At 32.0% G+C, this 18390-nt stretch overlaps 1 protein-coding gene and 1 long non-coding RNA gene across 2 annotated transcripts; one reads left to right on the forward strand and one right to left on the reverse strand.

Moving 5' to 3' along the window:
* Positions 1 to 6712: 6712 nt before the first annotated feature.
* On the forward strand, positions 6713 to 8906 carry LOC147411316 (lanC-like protein GCL2). The gene is made up of 6 exons (XM_086447257.1): positions 6713 to 6956; positions 7056 to 7234; positions 7345 to 7456; positions 7543 to 7659; positions 7740 to 8054; positions 8451 to 8906. Exons 1-6 carry the CDS (start codon positions 6804 to 6806, stop codon positions 8787 to 8789), a joined length of 1215 nt encoding a protein of 404 aa, XP_086303383.1. The 5' UTR covers positions 6713 to 6803; the 3' UTR covers positions 8790 to 8906.
* Positions 8557 to 12654, reverse strand: LOC147411317 (uncharacterized). Its single transcript, XR_015179761.1, has 2 exons — positions 10164 to 12654; positions 8557 to 9967 (listed from the first exon to the last, which is right to left on the reverse strand). It is a non-coding gene; the product is annotated as an uncharacterized LOC147411317 (long non-coding RNA).
* Between the last annotated feature and the right edge of the window lie 5736 nt (positions 12655 to 18390).

Raw genomic sequence — 18390 nt, forward strand, 5'->3', positions numbered from 1 at the left:
TAAATAAAAAAAATCGAAAGAAACAATTTTTTAGGCTTGATCTAATGTTTTGAAAATTGACGGCTATTATACTTTCACTGAACTCCAAATTTAAAATTAAAATTCAACGGTACAAAATATTCCTTCTAAAATTTCATAGAATTTTATCATCTACAATCATGTAGCATCGGATTGTGTTTTTGTATGTCACAAGGTGAGCTCAAGGACCTTTTGTAGGATTTGAAATCCTACTGAGTAAGATTAGTTATTTTTCAATGTTGAATTTTAATTTTTAAATTTAAAAGCTCAATAAGTGGCCATTTTAAACACATTGGATCATGCCGAATACTATTATTATTATTATTAGTAGTAGTAGTAATGAATTTAGTAGGATTTGAAATCTTACTTACCCAAGCTAGCGTTACTCTTTTACAAACCAAAAATACTTTCATAACCGCATCACCTTATGACATCCAAAAACATGATTTGATGCAACAGAATTGTAGAAAATGAAATTCTAATAACTTTGAAAGAAAAAATTAAAAAAAAAAAAAAAATTGCTTATTTTTCACAGTTGAATTTTAATTTAAAGTTTGGGTGTTCGGTAAACATCCATTCTCAAAACCTTTGATCAAGCCAAAAATATTTGGATTTTGAAGAAAAAAAAATTAAGGAGTTTTTCCATTAAATATATAGGGTTGTTGTGATGTTGGAATGCCAATGTGGGGATGCATATGGATTCAATAACCCTTAGTAAGATGTGAAATCTTACTAAGTTAGACTAACTTAATTAAGTCACAAGGAGAGAGAAGCTACATGAAGATATTATTTTTTTCTTTTATTAAATGAGATAAGATTATTTTTGAAAAACAGAAAACATACGCATGAGAAAGGGAAAAGAGAGAGAGTGCAACATGATCCAGTGAAATTGTGGGATTTTCAAGGTCCCCAAAGTGCGGGTCCCCGAAATTGCACTCAAGACACCCCATGAAGTGTAGACGATTGTGACATTATTTTTCCAACGTGACAATTCATGTGGGACCAATGATGTTTAATCAAATTTTAAATTTACTAAAATTCTATCAAAAAACTTAAAAGGGGTATCTATAATATTTATAAAGTTGCACGATTAGGATAAAATCCATGTTTGTATGTGATGTACGTTGACCTTGAAGAATGTTTCCAATTGGGGCTAGCATTCTTATTTCATAAGGATTCAAAAGTGTGGCTATAACTCACTTTGACATGTCATGTGTTTTTTGAGAACATTTGATGTCACGCCCTTGATTTACGATCTAGATTTTTCCAACTCTCGATGGTAGAACAAAAAAAACTATCAAGATCAAGATCTTCAAAGTTAAAATACGATGTGATTTTTTTTCAAATAATTCTAACAAAAATTTTCTTAAAAATTGGATTAATGAAAAATTTTCACATGTAGAAATATACATGTATAATCAAAATTTATATATTCATTGCATTCCAATCACCACATCATAACAAATATAAATCACTTAAAAAATATATAACTATAATTATAACTCAAAAGTGTACATATATCAACTATACATCGCATATCGATCGACAGTTGTCCATGTCATAAACATTAACTCTCACACTCTAGACATATATATACAATAATACATAACACACATGATGCTAATAAATATAAGAAAGTCCAAAAAGTACATAAAACTAGTTCCATTAAACTCCAATTTCAGTCCACATATAATAGAAATAGTGTTCATCATTCTAATCATATTATCCCTTTATATAATATTTCTCATCAGAAATAAGCATCTAGATAGTTGGGACATCTGAAATATTTTGTTGGTAAGGTGAGTAACAGGGAAGTTACTCAATAGTAAACTCCCATTTCAAATTAAAAATCCTAATATGAATGGATAAACAAACTAATTTATTATAAATAATGCAGATTTTTAAATAAATAAACAAAAATGAATAACATTCGAAATAGACTAATCTTTAATAAAATAATAACAAAATATTTCAATCTCATAATAAAACAAAAGAAACATAAATATGTCATAAGAATATCAATCTTGACGATATATTTGATAAGAATGACGAGGTACATGATCAATACAAAAGTATAAATCTATATATCAATGCTTCAGTACTTAACCAGTGTGGATCTCATCGTTAGTTTCTAATTTTATGGTCAATTTGACAATTTACCATAATTGATAGACTGTATTTTTCAACTCAGGTTGGCTATTGATCCCTAATGGAGATCAATTGTTTGACTATTATAAACTGTAAATTATTATTTGATAAATCAGCTTCATCGTATATATGTGGTATGCATGTGTACTCAATCAATTTAATTATTTACAAACCATATTTATATTATAATTTATTATTTTTCAATAAAAATAAATTAAGAATTTCTCGAATAGTAAGTATACTGATATTCTCAAATGATATCCCATAATACTTGAAAGAATATCAAATCTCTATTATTTTAAATTAACTGGTTGCTTTTAAAAAGAACTACCGATTAATTATATAGGCATTCATTGTCCCTTTAATGGACAATAAAAATAATATATATTTTAAAATAATTAAAAATAAAATTACAAGTGTAATGACCTTTCTAGGTATTTTAGAATTATAAACATACAATAGTATTTTGAAAGTAGTAAATCATAAAACGGTAAACATGCAGGTATACCGTCTCACGGTTACTATTCTAATTGCATCTTATATTTTATTACATAGTGTTCAAAAACATTATAAACTTGAAAATTTTTCAACACAAACACATATAGTTTAGAATCTCATTCTCGATTCCAGTCAATCGAGAATCTCATTTTCGATTATAAACAATTGAGAATCCCATTCTCGATTATAAACAATTGAAATTTTCGTTATCGATTTCAAATTTAAACTTAAACATTTTATTTTTTTAATAAATTATCACTCAATGAAAATACACTTTCAAATACAGGACGTCTTAAATTTTTTTTTAAATTAACACTATGAAAATTCTATGAAAATCAAATTGTTAAACAAATTTATTTTATGATTACACTCACTCAAATTCATTTATTCTATTTCACGATATTAAAATATCAAAGAAAAGATATAAAACAAGTTGTTTTACAATTCGATGTGTAAATTTTGAATTTAAATTGTAATAAATTTGAAACTAATTATCAAAATTGAAATAAAACATATTTCATTGAAAATTATACTACGAATTCGAAATTATAAGTTTTTTACCTTCGTAGTTAGATTTTACTTGTCCTTACGACATTCAAATAATTTTTCTAACTAATCTCCTTGACGATTCGACAAAATATTTTGGTGACTAAGTAAATCTCGATGTCGTAGATGTTTTATTATTCAGTAGCAAATACTAATTCACATCAAAAATATATTTAAATCTCGATAAAAGATAACGTACATTAACTTATTATCAAAATCTATTCGTTTCTATTTTTTTTTCTCTTCTCGTATGTATGAATGAACATCAACTCATATTATAATATATAATAACATAACATATTATATTATAATATATAAAAGGAATACATCTAAGTATCTAATCTGTTAACAGATTTATAACTTATAACATATTATAATATTATATCATAATATATATAATATAATAGTAAATTTATTTATATTAATTACACCTCACCCCTTTAATACTTTAATAATTTCAAATCTATCCCTCTTATATAAATAATTATAATTTAATTTAATTTTTATAACAATAATTTATTTTAATATTTTAATAATATAAAAAAAATTAAATAATATTTTTTTCATATATATTTTTTTCTTCATTATGTTTGTTACATTAGACCAATTTGAATTGTGTATCTTGAATTTTCAAAATTCCTAATTAATCTTTTCTATCGATCAAAATATCTCTTATGCCATAAAATTTTCTTATAAAATTAATATTTTCGTAACTTATTCTATTAAATTCGGATTTAAACATGCTAACAGTCTATATTATGTTTTTCGATGCTTTTCAACTTAATGGTAGCATCCATTTGACAAAAAGAGTTTCTTATTAAATTTTAAATTTTATTTAGTTTAATTAAATGTTCTAATTCTTCAATCATATTCATGATAAAATTCCACAAATTGTACATTTCATTTATCAAATTCTCCTTTTAACGAATCATTATTTTAGATCGACAATATTATAATTTATTTTAATATTCTTATTCTAAACTAAATTGGAAAACAGATCAATATAATTGACTTAATTTCTCGATATACATAATAAATTTTCATGACGTTACATTTGAGATGCCTCCTTATATTTTTAAAGGATACTCTTGACACTGGTCTTCTCTAAATTTATCACGTATCCGCAATATTATCAAATATCGTCAATTTTATATGTTTGTCTTTATCATACCATCACCCATCTCAAAGTGCCTACATTTGGTACTCAATTGAGATAAGTGTCGATAATAGAAACCCTAAGAAAAGAGAATAAAAACTCAATTTCTCTCTACCATGTTTTGATTAACATAAGAGAAATTTGATCAACTATGAAAATATCTTAAAAGAGATCTAGGGGCAGAATTAGAATTATAAAATATTTTAAAAGGGTCTTTCTCCACTTTTGGAAAGATAAAACTCACCTTGTTTTTTTCTCTTCTATTCTCTCCATTTCTCTCAACCAAATATAGCGTAAATGCCCGATATAGGAAACCAACATTGTCATCTTTACATGAATTTGATCATTAGTTTCTTGTTACTATCACATAAGCAAATATTTGAACTCGTTCTCTCTCATCGCTTAGTATCATTGGCAGGCTAGATGGATTCTCGTTGTTTTTATCAAAATCGTCAATTGGCAATATATTCTGACATTATTAATCATATGAAAAATCTAGCATCAAATAACGAATTCATTACAATTCTCATACTCATTCTCACCATTATCGACATCAAAGTTGACATTTGTACCTTGGGATACACAAAATAAGATGACAAGCAATTTGTGTTGATTATAATGATGGGATGATACAAATCTAAGTTTATATTAGTGCACTAAAATGTTCTCTAATTAACAACCGAGCTTTGGAAAAGTAGACAAGGGCCATCTATAGGTCCATTTTACTATTAAAAAAGAAAAGTAAAAAAGGTGGGCACAACTTCCCTTCTATCCGGTCTCTAGCTTGATTGGAGAGAATGATTTTAGATTGTAGTCAATCTAAATTGATTATTTAAGAATGAGGTTTTGTTTGTAGAGAAGGGATTGTAAACTTGATCCTCTTAAGATGTGTTTAGAGGTTTTTATTTTGGACTTTGAGCATAAAATTCCATAGGTATAAGGTAATGGCAAAAAGGGTCACTTTTTTTTTTTTTTTTTAAATACTCAAAATAGGGCTATTTATTCCAGTAATTCAAATTTTTAGATAGAAATGCCCTCACCTATAATTTATCTAATAAACCCTTAAAAAATAATCTTTTAAATTGTAATTTCCTCCCTTCCAACATTTTATACTTTCGAAAAAGAGAGATTCATTCTCTCTACTAATATCTACCAAAAAGTCATTGGAGTTAATTTAAGAGACTCTAGATTTGAGAAAAACTGGTGAACCTTGTAAATCTATGCATTTTCATCTTCGATCCATGATCTATTGAAGATTTCCACCAAATATTGTCAATTTTTTTTTTAATTGTTCAAATATTCTTTTAACCATATTATATTTCTCATCCATAGTTATATAAATAGAAAATGGTAGGAAAAAAGTTTGATTTCATAGAATTTTTACGATTCCTACAATTTATCCAATGTCGAACCTACGTTGAAATGTATTATACCGTCGAGCCTCAATGGTACCTATTGTCGAGGTTCAGTGATGTAGATATTTTTTTACTTGCATAAACTTCTGGTAGACAATTTCGTCGAGGTTCAACAATAGGTACCGTTGAGCCTCAATGCTATAATACATTCTAGCATCAAGGTTTGACGTTGGATAAATTGTATGAATAAAATCGTAAAAATTTTGTGAAATTAATATTTTTTTACTATCATTTTTCATTCATATAATTATGGATGAATAGTATATCAAAATTATAAGAATACATAAACGATTTAAAATAAATAAATAAAGGAAATAGAGGATATATCAATAATCTTGGTGGAAATCTTCAATAAATCTTGGATTGAATACGAGAATGCGTAGATCTACAAGATTCACCATTGTTTCTCAAATCTAGAGTCTCTTTAGTGAACTCCAATGACTTTTTGGTAGGTTTTAGTAGAGAGAATGGATCTCTCTCTCTATTAAATGTTGGAAAGAACGAAATTAAAATTTAGAAGATTATTTTCAAGGATTTATAAGAGAAATTATAGGAAAGAGCATTTTTATCCAAAAATATAAATTATAATAGCAAATAATCCTATTTTAAGTATTAAAAAAATTGACATTTTCTAAGCCATTGCAATAAATGTATGGAATTTTTATTGCAAAATGTCCTTCTCTTTTAGGTGAACTTGAGCGTCAACGACTGAAAATGAGACTTTCCTCCGAGAGGAGGACATTAAACTTGAGGTTGAGGTCCAGGTCTTTTGCTAGAGAGCTTCATTAGAGAACAATTGCTGACTAAATATCGGCCCAAGCCCACTTGTCACCCTTTAAACAAAAATTAAAAGCCAATTGAAACCACGTGGCAGGCGAAGGATGAAACACTTCTCGACTTCAGGGTCGTATCTGTCATTTTGCACTATTCCACTTCTCTCTCTCTCTCTCTCTCTCGTCCGAGAATCACCTCTTTTACAGAGAAGAGAATTGAGAAGGAAAAGCAACCGCCAGAACAGAAAGATGACAGACCGTTTCTTCCCCAACAAAATGCCAGATTTCATCGAAGAAACCTCAGAAGAAATTAGTGGAGATTCTCTCTTGAAGATCCTCTCTCTACCCTACCCATCAATCTCAGAGAAATTCAAACGAGCAGCTTTGGATCTTAAACAAACTGTACATCTTCTCAACCATAAAAAAAAAAATCCTCCTTTTTGGTTCGCCACCAAGTGTTTGTGTTTTTTTTTTTCAATCAATGTTTTTTTGTTGTTTTAGATTGTGAAGGAGACATGGGAGCATAGTGGGCGACGTGTAAGGGACTTCACACTCTACACTGGCTCTCTTGGGACTGCTTACTTACTCTTTAAATCCTACCAAGTCACCAACAACAAAAACGACCTCAATCTCTGTTCTGACATTGTTCAAGCTTGCGACTTTGCTTCCCGTGGTTCTGGGTACTCTCTCTCTCTCTCTCTCTCTCTCTCTCTCTCTCTCTCTCTCTCTCTCTCTTGTATAAACAAGTTAGCTCAATTGGGTTTGTTCTTATATGGTTTCTGGATGGAAGTTATGTGACATTTATATGTGGGAGAGCTGGTGTTTGTGCACTTGGTGCTGTGGCAGCAAAACATGCTGGTGATGAACGATTGCTCAACCACTATTTAACACAATTTAGAGAGGTATCTGAGTATGTTTTTCGGGAAAAAAAAATATGGGAATTAGATTTATTCCATTCAAATTTTGTTTGTTTTACTTTTCTTTGCAGATTAAGCTACCTAAAGATGTTCCTAATGAGTTGTTATATGGGAGAGCTGGGTTCTTATGGTCATGTTCTTTCTTAAACCATCATATCGGGAAGGGCATGATCCCTTCTTCCTATACCGTAAGCTTTGTTTCGATTTAATTGTTTCTTGATGATAAATGGGTTGATTTGATAATAGGGTTTGGATGAAAATTGTGTAGGGTGTAGTAGTAAAAGAAATGATTAAGGAAGGAAGGCGATTATCTAACAAGGGTAGATGCCCGCTGATGTACGAATGGCATGGAAAGAGGTATTGGGGTGCGGCACACGGACTTGCGGGGATTGTTCATGTTTTGATGGATATGGATTTGAAACCAGATGAGGTTGAAGACGTCAAGGGTATTCTTCGTTACATGATTCAGAATCACTTACCAAGTGGGAATTACCCCTCGAGTGAGGGAAGCATGAATGATCGCCTTGTACATTGGTGTCATGGTGCCCCTGGGGTCGCCCTGACCCTTGTCAAAGCTGCTGAGGTAACCCTTTTTTTCCTCATACCAAGTTGAGTACAAAGTAAGAAAATCCTGGTTTATTGAAAAAAGAAGAATGGGTATCTTCCAATGCTTTTATTAAAGTAACCCATTTTGATGTTTAAGCTATCCGTTGGATGAGCCTCAGCATTGAGACTTTAATGGACCGGAGTACTGGACAATACCTCAATGTTTAATACGATTATGGTTAAGCTCTTGAGAAAATAGTTAGGATTGATAAGTGTAATTTTGCTCCTATGTCCTTTCTAAGGAGAGGCCATGACATTGATGAGCACACAAGCCCTGCTTTGAGTCTTCTTAGTCAGAGATGTATTAAATTCTCTTACTATTTTAGTAATTGTGTTGCTACAAATTGACCAAAAAATGATCTATCATCATCAGGTCTTTGGAGACGAGGTGTTTCTGCAGGCAGCTATTGATGCTGGAGATGTAGTTTGGAACCGAGGACTGTTAAAGCGAGTTGGGATTTGCCACGGTGTGAGTGGAAATACGTATGTGTTCCTCGCACTTTATCGACTGACAGGTAACATGAAGTTTTTGTACCAGGCAAAAGCCTTTACTTGCTTCCTACTTGATAGAGCTGACAAGCTGATATCGGAGGGAACAATGCATGGAGGCGATCATCCATTCTCACTGTTTGAAGGGGTTGGAGGTATGGATTATCTCTTATTGGACATGATCGAGCCTTCTCAGGCCAGGTTTCCGGCTTATGAACTTTGAAACTCAGCATCATGTAAAAGAGAAATGACATATATGTGAATACTCGTGCACTATAAAACTTGGCTTGTAGATGAATATGAGAAATAAACATCACTTGTGTGACTCTTATATATTGTACGTTATTGTGTACTATGTTGCCTAGGTATCGCCTTCTTTTGATGCGTAATTGGGTTGGCTGTTTCGTGTCTCCATCTTATTGTTATCCCTCTTTTTGGATCCTTCCATGGTGTTGTGACCATTGGAGGTGTGGGGCATTTCTTTCTTTTCAGGGCTATCTAGGCAACAAATTGAGGGAAATTTGAGAGGGAGATAGCGGTTGAGATCTTTTCCCCATGTTCCCATCACAAGGATAATGGATAAGTGATGGGGTAGCTCTTGAATTCTCTTGTAGAATTTTAAAGCTCCATTTTGAAGTTCTAGTGAATTTAACTCCATTAACTTGCTGGAAATTAAATTAAAGAAACAAAATGAATGGAACCTTACTAAGAGATAGAAGGATTAGAGGAGATCCAACGATTTCTTCGATATTTTGGGACAAATTTGATGGAGTTTTCCCTTACCAAAAAGTTCTCCTCTTCCTTTTGATCCTACCCTATTTATAAACTCACAGGGGAGGTCTAAGTTCAGGAAAAGACCAAAAAAATCAAAAAAGACATCAAATTGCCCGCTCTGATCAGAGCGATCTCTCTATCTTTAAAGCAATCAGAGCAATATCTTTCCTTGTTTTTCTTCTGAATTTCTCTCTCAATATCTTCAATTTGCTCCAATTCTCTTCTCCACTTGCTTGGGCATCCATTAGTGGTCAAAAGGGTGTTTTGTTTTAGACACAAACATGAGCTGGCCAATTGTATTGTACAACACTTACGCAGAAGAAAAAACCACAGAAACTGCTATTAATGTAGTGCTCTCAAAAACAGATTCCTCTCCCAAGTTGATATTCTTCAGAAGCACAAGCTTGGATCGCCTTGTGTCACAGCTTCGTTCAATATGTGTAAAGGGTAGTATTTTTCTAGCACGCCATGGTGGTTGTGGTCTCAGATTACAGAGCTGACTGAAATGACTTGAATTTGGCATCCTGAGATGACTTGGATGAGTCAAATTGGTTTACTCAAAAATATATCTCTGACCAAGATGGCTCGGATGAGTCAACAAAGACACAGACAATCTGAGCTGGGGCTCTGCATAAACAAAGACAGCAGATTATGACAATAGATGCATTGGATGGGTCTGCAAATACTCGGTGAGGCTGGTGAATGTAGAAGCATTAACAAAGACAGTTTTGAAAGAGTTGATTTTAATGAAGTTTTCATAATATTGGATGAGTCTGTGTGACATGCAAACCAGTGGAATATCTTGTAGGGAATCCTCTCAAACCTTGCCCAACTTGTCTTGAGTCTCATACATACGAGATTTAAAACCAAGGCTGGAACTTGAACTTTAGAATTTGTTGAGCTGAACTCTTCATTCAATGCTCCATATGAAGTCTGGAAGAAGAATATCTTAATAATGTCCTTGAAGGAAAGAAGGATCCCAAGCTGCTATACAGGATGATATATAGAAATAGGTTTACAGCTTCTCGACAACAAATCAATTCAAAGTGCTACTTATCTCAAGATGGTCCTCTTTGAAAAAGGGTAGTAGAGAAGCATGAACGTCCACCAAATCCTTGCTCCCCTTATCCCGATTTTCTCCTAGAATGGACATGGAAATGGAACTCGGACACATTTGCTCAATGTAGTAAAGGGGAGGAATTTAACACTCATTCAACTTTAAAACAATTTGGAGGGAGATTTGAAGCAGTGATGTAGACATGATGATCGTCATCACTCTTCCATTTGGCGATTCTCCTCGGCTTGCTGGTGGGAAATCTTGACTCTGATCTTTGGAAGGGTAAGAGATGGTTCCTGTTGGAGGTCAGTTGGCACTTTGACCATGTGGATACTCTGTTCCAACTCCTTTGCTGCTCTCTCTGCTCCTTGGATTTCTTCCCCTTCATTCTGTCATTTATTTTCAAAAACCAATCATACGAGTTTCTACCAAATTTTAAAATCTCATTTCAATGCAAAATTTCAGTTGAAAGAAAACCAAAACGGTCTTTGACCGAACTTCAACGTTTAGTTCCGATCTCAACAGAGAGGACGTGCTGCCAAAATATTTCAAAATGGCACACGAAACTTTGAACCATGAAGCGGACAAAAATTGTTATAACACCATTATAAGTGTTTAAAATGTGTCAGAAATTGTGTCTAAAATGTTTTTTTTTTTTTTTTTTTTAAGTGTTTAAAATGTTTTTAACTTTCTTTAAATAGTCGCATTTTTTATTGGTTTAATTGTTAGAAGTACAAAATGGAGGTGGGGGTGGGGAAACCTACTAGAGAAAGGCCTAAAAAAAAGAAAAGGGAAAAAGCTGACAAAATACATAAGGATTTTAAGGCATGAGCAACGGTCTATGACCATCGATCCCCTTGAATTCCTAATGCAACTTGGACCAGTGACAAAGACTCAACTTAACCTCAAGCGTGATTTTGGGTAGCTTGTCTCAAGGCCCCCAAAGGATCTTTTGTTACACTCTTTTCAAATACTCCAACACACAACAAAGGCTGCATTCTCCGAAGAATACCTTTAGGTCTAATGGCATAACACGACCAACCAGCAAACAAAGCCAAGACAAAGTGGGGGAAAGTCCAACAAATGTTTAAAAAAAAGGAGAAAAAAGTGGACTCGCAGCGTAAGCTGTTCTCCCAATCATTTTGTGAGGGCTATAATGATGGATAAAATGACATTATGGGTTCTAATGAAGGCTCTAATCAAGTAAGGAAGCCATTGTAGAACCAATAGTTGTTCTTCATCTCTAATGTTCTTCATTTCTAAAAGATCTATCCATGACTAGAGTTGAAAAGACTACACCAAAATAATTAAACAAGGAGTGCCATGTCAGAACTGAGAAACAATAAGAAATCAAGAAAGACTGACTCACAATTATTTTCAGGCAATAAACTATGATGAAACAATCCCTAAACTAAACCTGTTACACCAAATGTGTAATATAAAGATGGAGGGTAAATCAAAAGTGGAAAAAAAGAAGAAGAAAAAAAAGCCTTTAAACCAACTTTCATAAATTTAGAATTATTGTGAAACAATCAAAGATTTCATAAGATAAGCTAATAACAAATCCTAAACCATCAAGCATTATTTTGAAGACAAAATTAGTTTTGGAGTTAACATCCAAGTATTTCAAGGTGAAAAGACTCTCTGGAACAAAAATTAAGCATTTCAATGTAAGCAAAAAATCAAGAATTTAACTTCAATGATGGTGTCACATAAAGATAATAGATATACCCATCAATACAAACCATCCAATTAACAAATAACCTTCTTTTGTACCATATCACATAATCCCAAACTTACAAGAGGCAAGCATTCCTACATAATAACAAACTATATAACCCAAAGCCCTAAATTAAAGGTGACCAAAGCTTTACAGAAGAAAAAACACACTTTTTCATTAAATATCAAATTTGCAAAATAAAGAATAAGGAACAAAAAATTTAAAATCCACTGTATTAACAGATGAATATGAAGATATAGATCCGAATGACTAAATAAATTTCAATGAAACAGACAAGAACAAATCAACCCTAAACCTAAATAAAAATGGTTAAAAACCCTAACTTTACGTTGTCTCATACTCAAACCTAGCTCCATTAAATTTTAGAGAGAAACGGAGATGAGGTCTAAGAAAATTTCTCTCTAAAATTTAAAAAGAAAGAGAGAGAGTGCTTGATTTCTTCGAGCTCCTCGATGAAGATCACAGTCTGCTGCACAGAATGGATTTTAATTTTACCAGGGAACGACTTGCGCACTAGATGATGCCACACACGTGTTTGATGTTTCAACTTATTAGTTTAAAATTTATAACCACATCCTCCACGTTCTTGATGAATATTTGAGTTGCCCTTGTATTTTTTAACCAATTGAATGTATTACCCCTTTGACCTTTTTGACAAGTAAAATGACCTAAAGGCCCTCATCTTTAAAATGTTTTTTTTTTTTAAAAAAAAACTTCATTTTCCTCTCAAAACGGACCTCTTGGGTAAATATACTATAATAATAAGAAATAAAAAAAAAACTTCGCTTCAAAAAATTAAAAATTAAAAATATAATTTTTAGGCATTTGATTGCATATTTTTCTCAATATTCAGTTTTTCATCTTGAACAATCTTCAACCTTAGAAAAGATGGATTCTCATCCCACTTGGGTTAGAAAAATAACCATCCTTCCAATTAGGGATGTCAATGGGTCAGTTCCGGTTTGGTTCCTAAGGTACTTAGTATAAATAGAACTAATAAAATAAATTGACTATACCCATCAGATAGAACCTAACGGTTCCACTTCTTATTAGTTCGAATCCAATAAAAAGATAACCATAATCGGGATTTTTTGGTTTTGATTTCAGTTTGGTTCCATTTAACTAGGTACTCATTGACACCCCTAATCCCAAACTCAAAAAGTCATAATTTTCAAACTCATCCAACTCAGTTGGATGTCTATCGAGGCAAGTCAACAACTTGTGAGTCAACTTGAACGAGTCAAATAAAAATATTAAATTTATAATTATTTTAAAAAGTATATATATATATTAGGGTTGTTAATAGGTACCCATTTACCTGGAACCGAAATCGAAAACCCCTGTTCTGATTCCCTTTTTATTGGAACCGATTGGAGTCAGGTCTAATATGAAATCAAACCGATAAGAACCTTAACCATTAGGTTCTATCCGATAGGTACTTGCGGGTTCTTAGAACCGATTTATTTTTACATTATACGTGGTTGGAGGTTTTCCTATGTTTTAAAATAAACACATATCATATAAAGTTTTTCAAATTTCATATAAACTTAAAGTTATTACTTATTAAAGTGATAAATTTTAATTTTTGAAAATAGAACTCATTAAACCATCTATTTAGTGCAACAAATTATTATTAAGTTGATCTTTGCAAATAATTTGTTAATTTTTAAAAGGAATTTTTTTTTTTATATAATGGTTTTGAAATATTTTTTCCCATTCAATTTTTGAGACCTGAACCGACAGGTACCCGTGATTTTTGATGGTTCCTATTCCGAGTCCACTTATTTTAAAATTGGAACAAAAAAAATATAGTGATTATGGTTCTAATTTTCATAGGAACCAAACCATTGACACCCCTAATATATATTAAAATAAATAATAATAATAAATTGTTCTTCGCATAAATAATACATAGTCGAATAACTTAGTCAAGTTTCCGACTCAACTTGGTCCATTTAGATTGACTTAATTGAGTTGACAAAATGATTCAAAAAGCTAGTTTCAGTAAATTTTGGGTTGAATCACCTCAAAATCCTATTAACTTGAATCAAGTTGAAATAATAAGTTATGACCACGGATGGGTCCACTTCTTTGGTTTGTGAGTAAAATATTGTTGTAATAACCATTTAAGGGTTGGTGAGATGGCCAAGACCATGCCTCAAGAAGTGGAGGTCATGAATTTGAATTCCAGTTTAGGAGTCATCCTCGAGGTTTTATCCAAGAAATTACTTAGTGGGGAGGGGGTGGGGGGATTGCACGTTCCCCGAGGTGTTTTAGGAGGCCCAAACACCTCAGTGCCAAAAATAAATAAATATTATTGTATTATTAGTTTATATATTTATTATCATAATGAGAGTGGTTCAACAACAAAATTTGAGTGGTCATAAATGCCCCCATTTATAATCAGAGTCATTTTGGTAAAAAATCAAGAAAATTGCACTCTCACGTCTCTAAAATAATGTTGGTTTAATTTAAAAAATTATAAAATATCCTTTTTTACTATGTAATCTTCAAAATCACCTTTTAATTAATATTTTAAATTACAAATAACTCCTTGAGCACATGTCAACTTCTAGTGAATATTATTGAAAAATGATAACCCCTTGATCAACACCCTTTTAATAGGTCGAAATAAATAAAGTTGGTAGGTCGCTCAAATGAGATTTAAAAGACAAAAATACTCCTCATTTTTAGCATTAATGATAGGTGGCCTCAGGTTGGTTGGGGGAAACCAACAACACTTGTAAATGGAATGGTTTCTCTTATCAGATTGGGTCCCTTTTAGGTGCAGAATATAAATGGAATGGCATTGAGATCACACTCACTGATTCACCCATTTCGGATCTAATTCTTAGATCCATAACATCATTTAAAATTTTTCATCTTTAGGTTTATCTCTCCATCATTTAAATCTTTCTTGATAATTTTGACATATTTATAACCCCTCAATCATAGTTTTTTTTTTTTAATGAGAGATTAATGTAAAATGATTGAAATACCCTGGTCTTTCCCCATACACACAACCAAGAAAAAAAAATCCTTCATCTTGAAACTTAAGAATGAAATTTTTGATCCATTTGGCTATTTTGGGTTATTTATTTTTTTCTCAAAGAACCCGTTACGTTTAACAGTTTGAATTATTGGCAAAGTTCTTTGTGGTAAAAATCATATTTAATTTCTTCTCATTAATTTATTTGACAGTCTCTAACCTTTGCTCAGAGTCTGAATACCCCAGTAATATTGAAAGAGTCGTCTAGTTTTGAACCTCTGGGTTGATTATTGAGGTGGGAAATAGAAGGTTTTTTTTGTTTTTTGTTTTTTTATTTCAATAGGATAAATGCAAGGGTATTTTGGTCAAATTTACAAGTCTCTCACAGAAAACCATGGTTAAGAGATAGGTCACAAGTCTGAAACCCAAGGAGTATCAAATATACAGCAAAGCCTAGGGTGGTATGTCGAAAAATTACATAATCTTTTTTTAAGATTTTTTTGTTTTCTTTCTGTTTAGGTGGGATATTGTTAATAACCAAAGATAGTTGTTTCACATCAATAAAATTTAACTTATCATGAAAATTACTTAAAAGACCTTGATAGAGGGATTTTTTAAAAATAATTCCTAAGTTTTGAGTGGTCTCTTAAAAGACCATTTAGTAAACTTTTCTTTTCTTACAGTCCCTAGATCTCATCTCCTACATTTCTCACGATTGAATGTTCTAATCATTCGAATTCATTGTTTTCATCCAAAAAAATTAAAATTTTAACATCTCAATTGAATTTTGGAGACTCCATTCTATCGAAAAGGATTTAAGAAGGAAGAAGAAACCATTTTCATGGGTTGAAATCATCCAAACAAATCGTTATCTCCAATTTTTAAATGATCTTTTCATTTATTTTAGTCGAAAAAACTCGAAAATTGAAAATGGGTGAGTTTTACCAATGTTGGGTTCGATAGTAAAAATTGTGAACTTGACACTAAGGGTATGTTTGATTGCACATGAAAAATAGGGTGGAAAATGACATTTTTCAAGTGTTTGATTGCACATGGAAATGGAAATTCATTTTCCACCCCATTCAAAAAATCCACTAAATCATGGATTTCACTTTCCCACCCATATGGGTGGGTTTTTCCATCCCCAATTCTTCCCTACCACCACCACCACCACCATTACACTAACCTCGCCGTCGTCGTCATTACCATCGCCGTCGCTGTTGGCTCCGTCTTCGACCACCTTCTCTCTCTCTCTTCTTCTCATTCTTCTCCATCCCTCACCTCTTCCGCCACCACCACCACCACGTTCTCTCCCCATCTGCCTCACTTACCTCCGTCGCCGCCGCCACCACATCCTCCCCCCTCCCTCTTCCTCGTCATCTTTTTCCTCCTTCTCCTCTTCTTCTTTTTTCTCATATTTTTCCATGATTTTATCCAAGTGAAATCAAATAATGGAATTTGATTTTCCAACCCTACCTATTTTCCACAACTAATTTTCCAAGGATTTCAAATTCCATGGAAAGTGACTTTCCATGCAATCAAACATACCCTAAATAAAAAGGCATCGAGTTCAATAAATAAAAATTGATGAACTCACCAAAAAAACAGTGAGTATGCCAATAATGAGGGACCATTAAGAAATAAAAATTTTACTAAATATCCTATCAAACTACTGCACAAAACTTGGGGATTATTTAGATATTAATCTAACAAAAGTTCAATTTTATTTTTTTTAAATATAAGCGAGATTAATGGTCAGTAATTAGCAGGTGAAGGTGAGTTTTAAATTCAAACCATGCTATCAACTTGACAATCATTTATAAAAAAATATATATCCAAACAAATTATAAAATTTAAAGAAAAAAAAAAGCTTCATCTGTCGAAACAACTATGCATATTCTATCACTGAGAACAAAACCATAAAATCATCGTAAACAAACAACCAAAAAAAAGAAAAGTCACAACTCTTTTGACCTGACTTTCCTTAGTTTTAAATTTATAACAAGTATTTAGAAGCAAATAAATGTTTGTTTCTTCAGATCTGAGAAGCAAGGCTGAGGTTGATCTAAATTTTCCTAAAACCCATTATAAATTTAAACCAGACTGATACACATCCAATGCAAGCAAAGTTCAAATATCAAATTGGACAAATTGGATTTTCTAAGTAAACTTATTTGTTTTTTATCCATATGTAAGAAATAAATCCAAATGAGTTACCACTCCCCTTTAATTAGTTAGAAAGACATTTTTCTTTTTGTTCTTCAAAGTCATGGAACAAGCCAAAGGAAGACAAATAATTTAGCTTTACAAGCAAATCCAAAAATAAGAATAATGCTTTTATGCGCAAATTCTTGAGGTGAGGCATGGTGTAAGCATCTTAAGTATGGTTTTCTAAATGAATAGTAAACAAGTAAAAATAACTTCATAGCAGGATAAATATAAGAAATTAGAGAAATTCAACAAAAAAAATATATGAGCGAATTGTTGATCTATTTCATATATACGGGGAAAGAGACGTTTGTGGTCGATGTTACTTAATCTAGTAATCATTTAAGAAAGTGTGGCACTTAGCTAAGTGGTAAGATGTGTGGAAAGTTGTTCCCACAACCCAGGTTCAAATCCCCTTGAACCCATACTTCTTATGCTAACCACTAACCCATCTTTACCAATCAAAATAAAGGTATGAGGATGATATACAAATTACAGAAAATGAAATTGAATCATTTAAGCCGCTTATGCATGTAAGTTATAGTGTCATACTACTGCAACACCATAATCGTACACCTGTGTAAAAAATTACACAAGTAGTGCATTGTTACAGGAATGGTTAACCTGAGCATGGATCCCTAGATATAGAGATTTATGTGACGAAAACTAAGAAAACAATCAAGAAACACAAGATTTACATGGTTTGACTAAGCCTACATTCACAGATGAGAGATGAGAGAGTTTCATTATATTTGAGAGAATGATTACAACCCTGACTTAAAAACACGTTGGCTTCTCCTCTTGAAACCCAAAATTCCATATTAGCCCTTACATGAAATATCTGTATTGGAGTTTCGTTGGGACCACCTGGTTGGGTGTTTGATGATCTATACCCACCAGAACCTTAATTCAAGACATCTAACCCAACAATTAATTCGTCAGGGCTATGGTAAAAGGCAAAAAATATATATAATATGTCAAAATTGCTAATTTTTCAGAATGGACCCAAAGGGTTCCAAAATTTCAAAGATAGAGATGATGAGTTTGGTTTTTTT

The sequence above is a fragment of the Akebia trifoliata genome, chromosome 1 (assembly GCF_017979445.1).
Source record: "Akebia trifoliata isolate Shusen 1 chromosome 1, ASM1797944v1, whole genome shotgun sequence".
NCBI classification, from domain to species: Eukaryota; Viridiplantae; Streptophyta; class Magnoliopsida; order Ranunculales; family Lardizabalaceae; genus Akebia; species Akebia trifoliata.

Excerpts from the sequence above, each read along its gene's own strand:
- LOC147411316 (XM_086447257.1), top strand. The coding sequence starts at position 6,804 with ATGACAGACCGTTTCTTCCCCAACAAAATGCCAGATTTCATCGAAGAA. Across the intron at positions 7,235-7,344 it reads TTTGCTTCCCGTGGTTCTGG|TTATGTGACATTTATATGTG; the intron begins GTACTCTCTCTC and ends TCTGGATGGAAG. Across the intron at positions 7,457-7,542 it reads ATTTAACACAATTTAGAGAG|ATTAAGCTACCTAAAGATGT; the intron begins GTATCTGAGTAT and ends TTTTCTTTGCAG.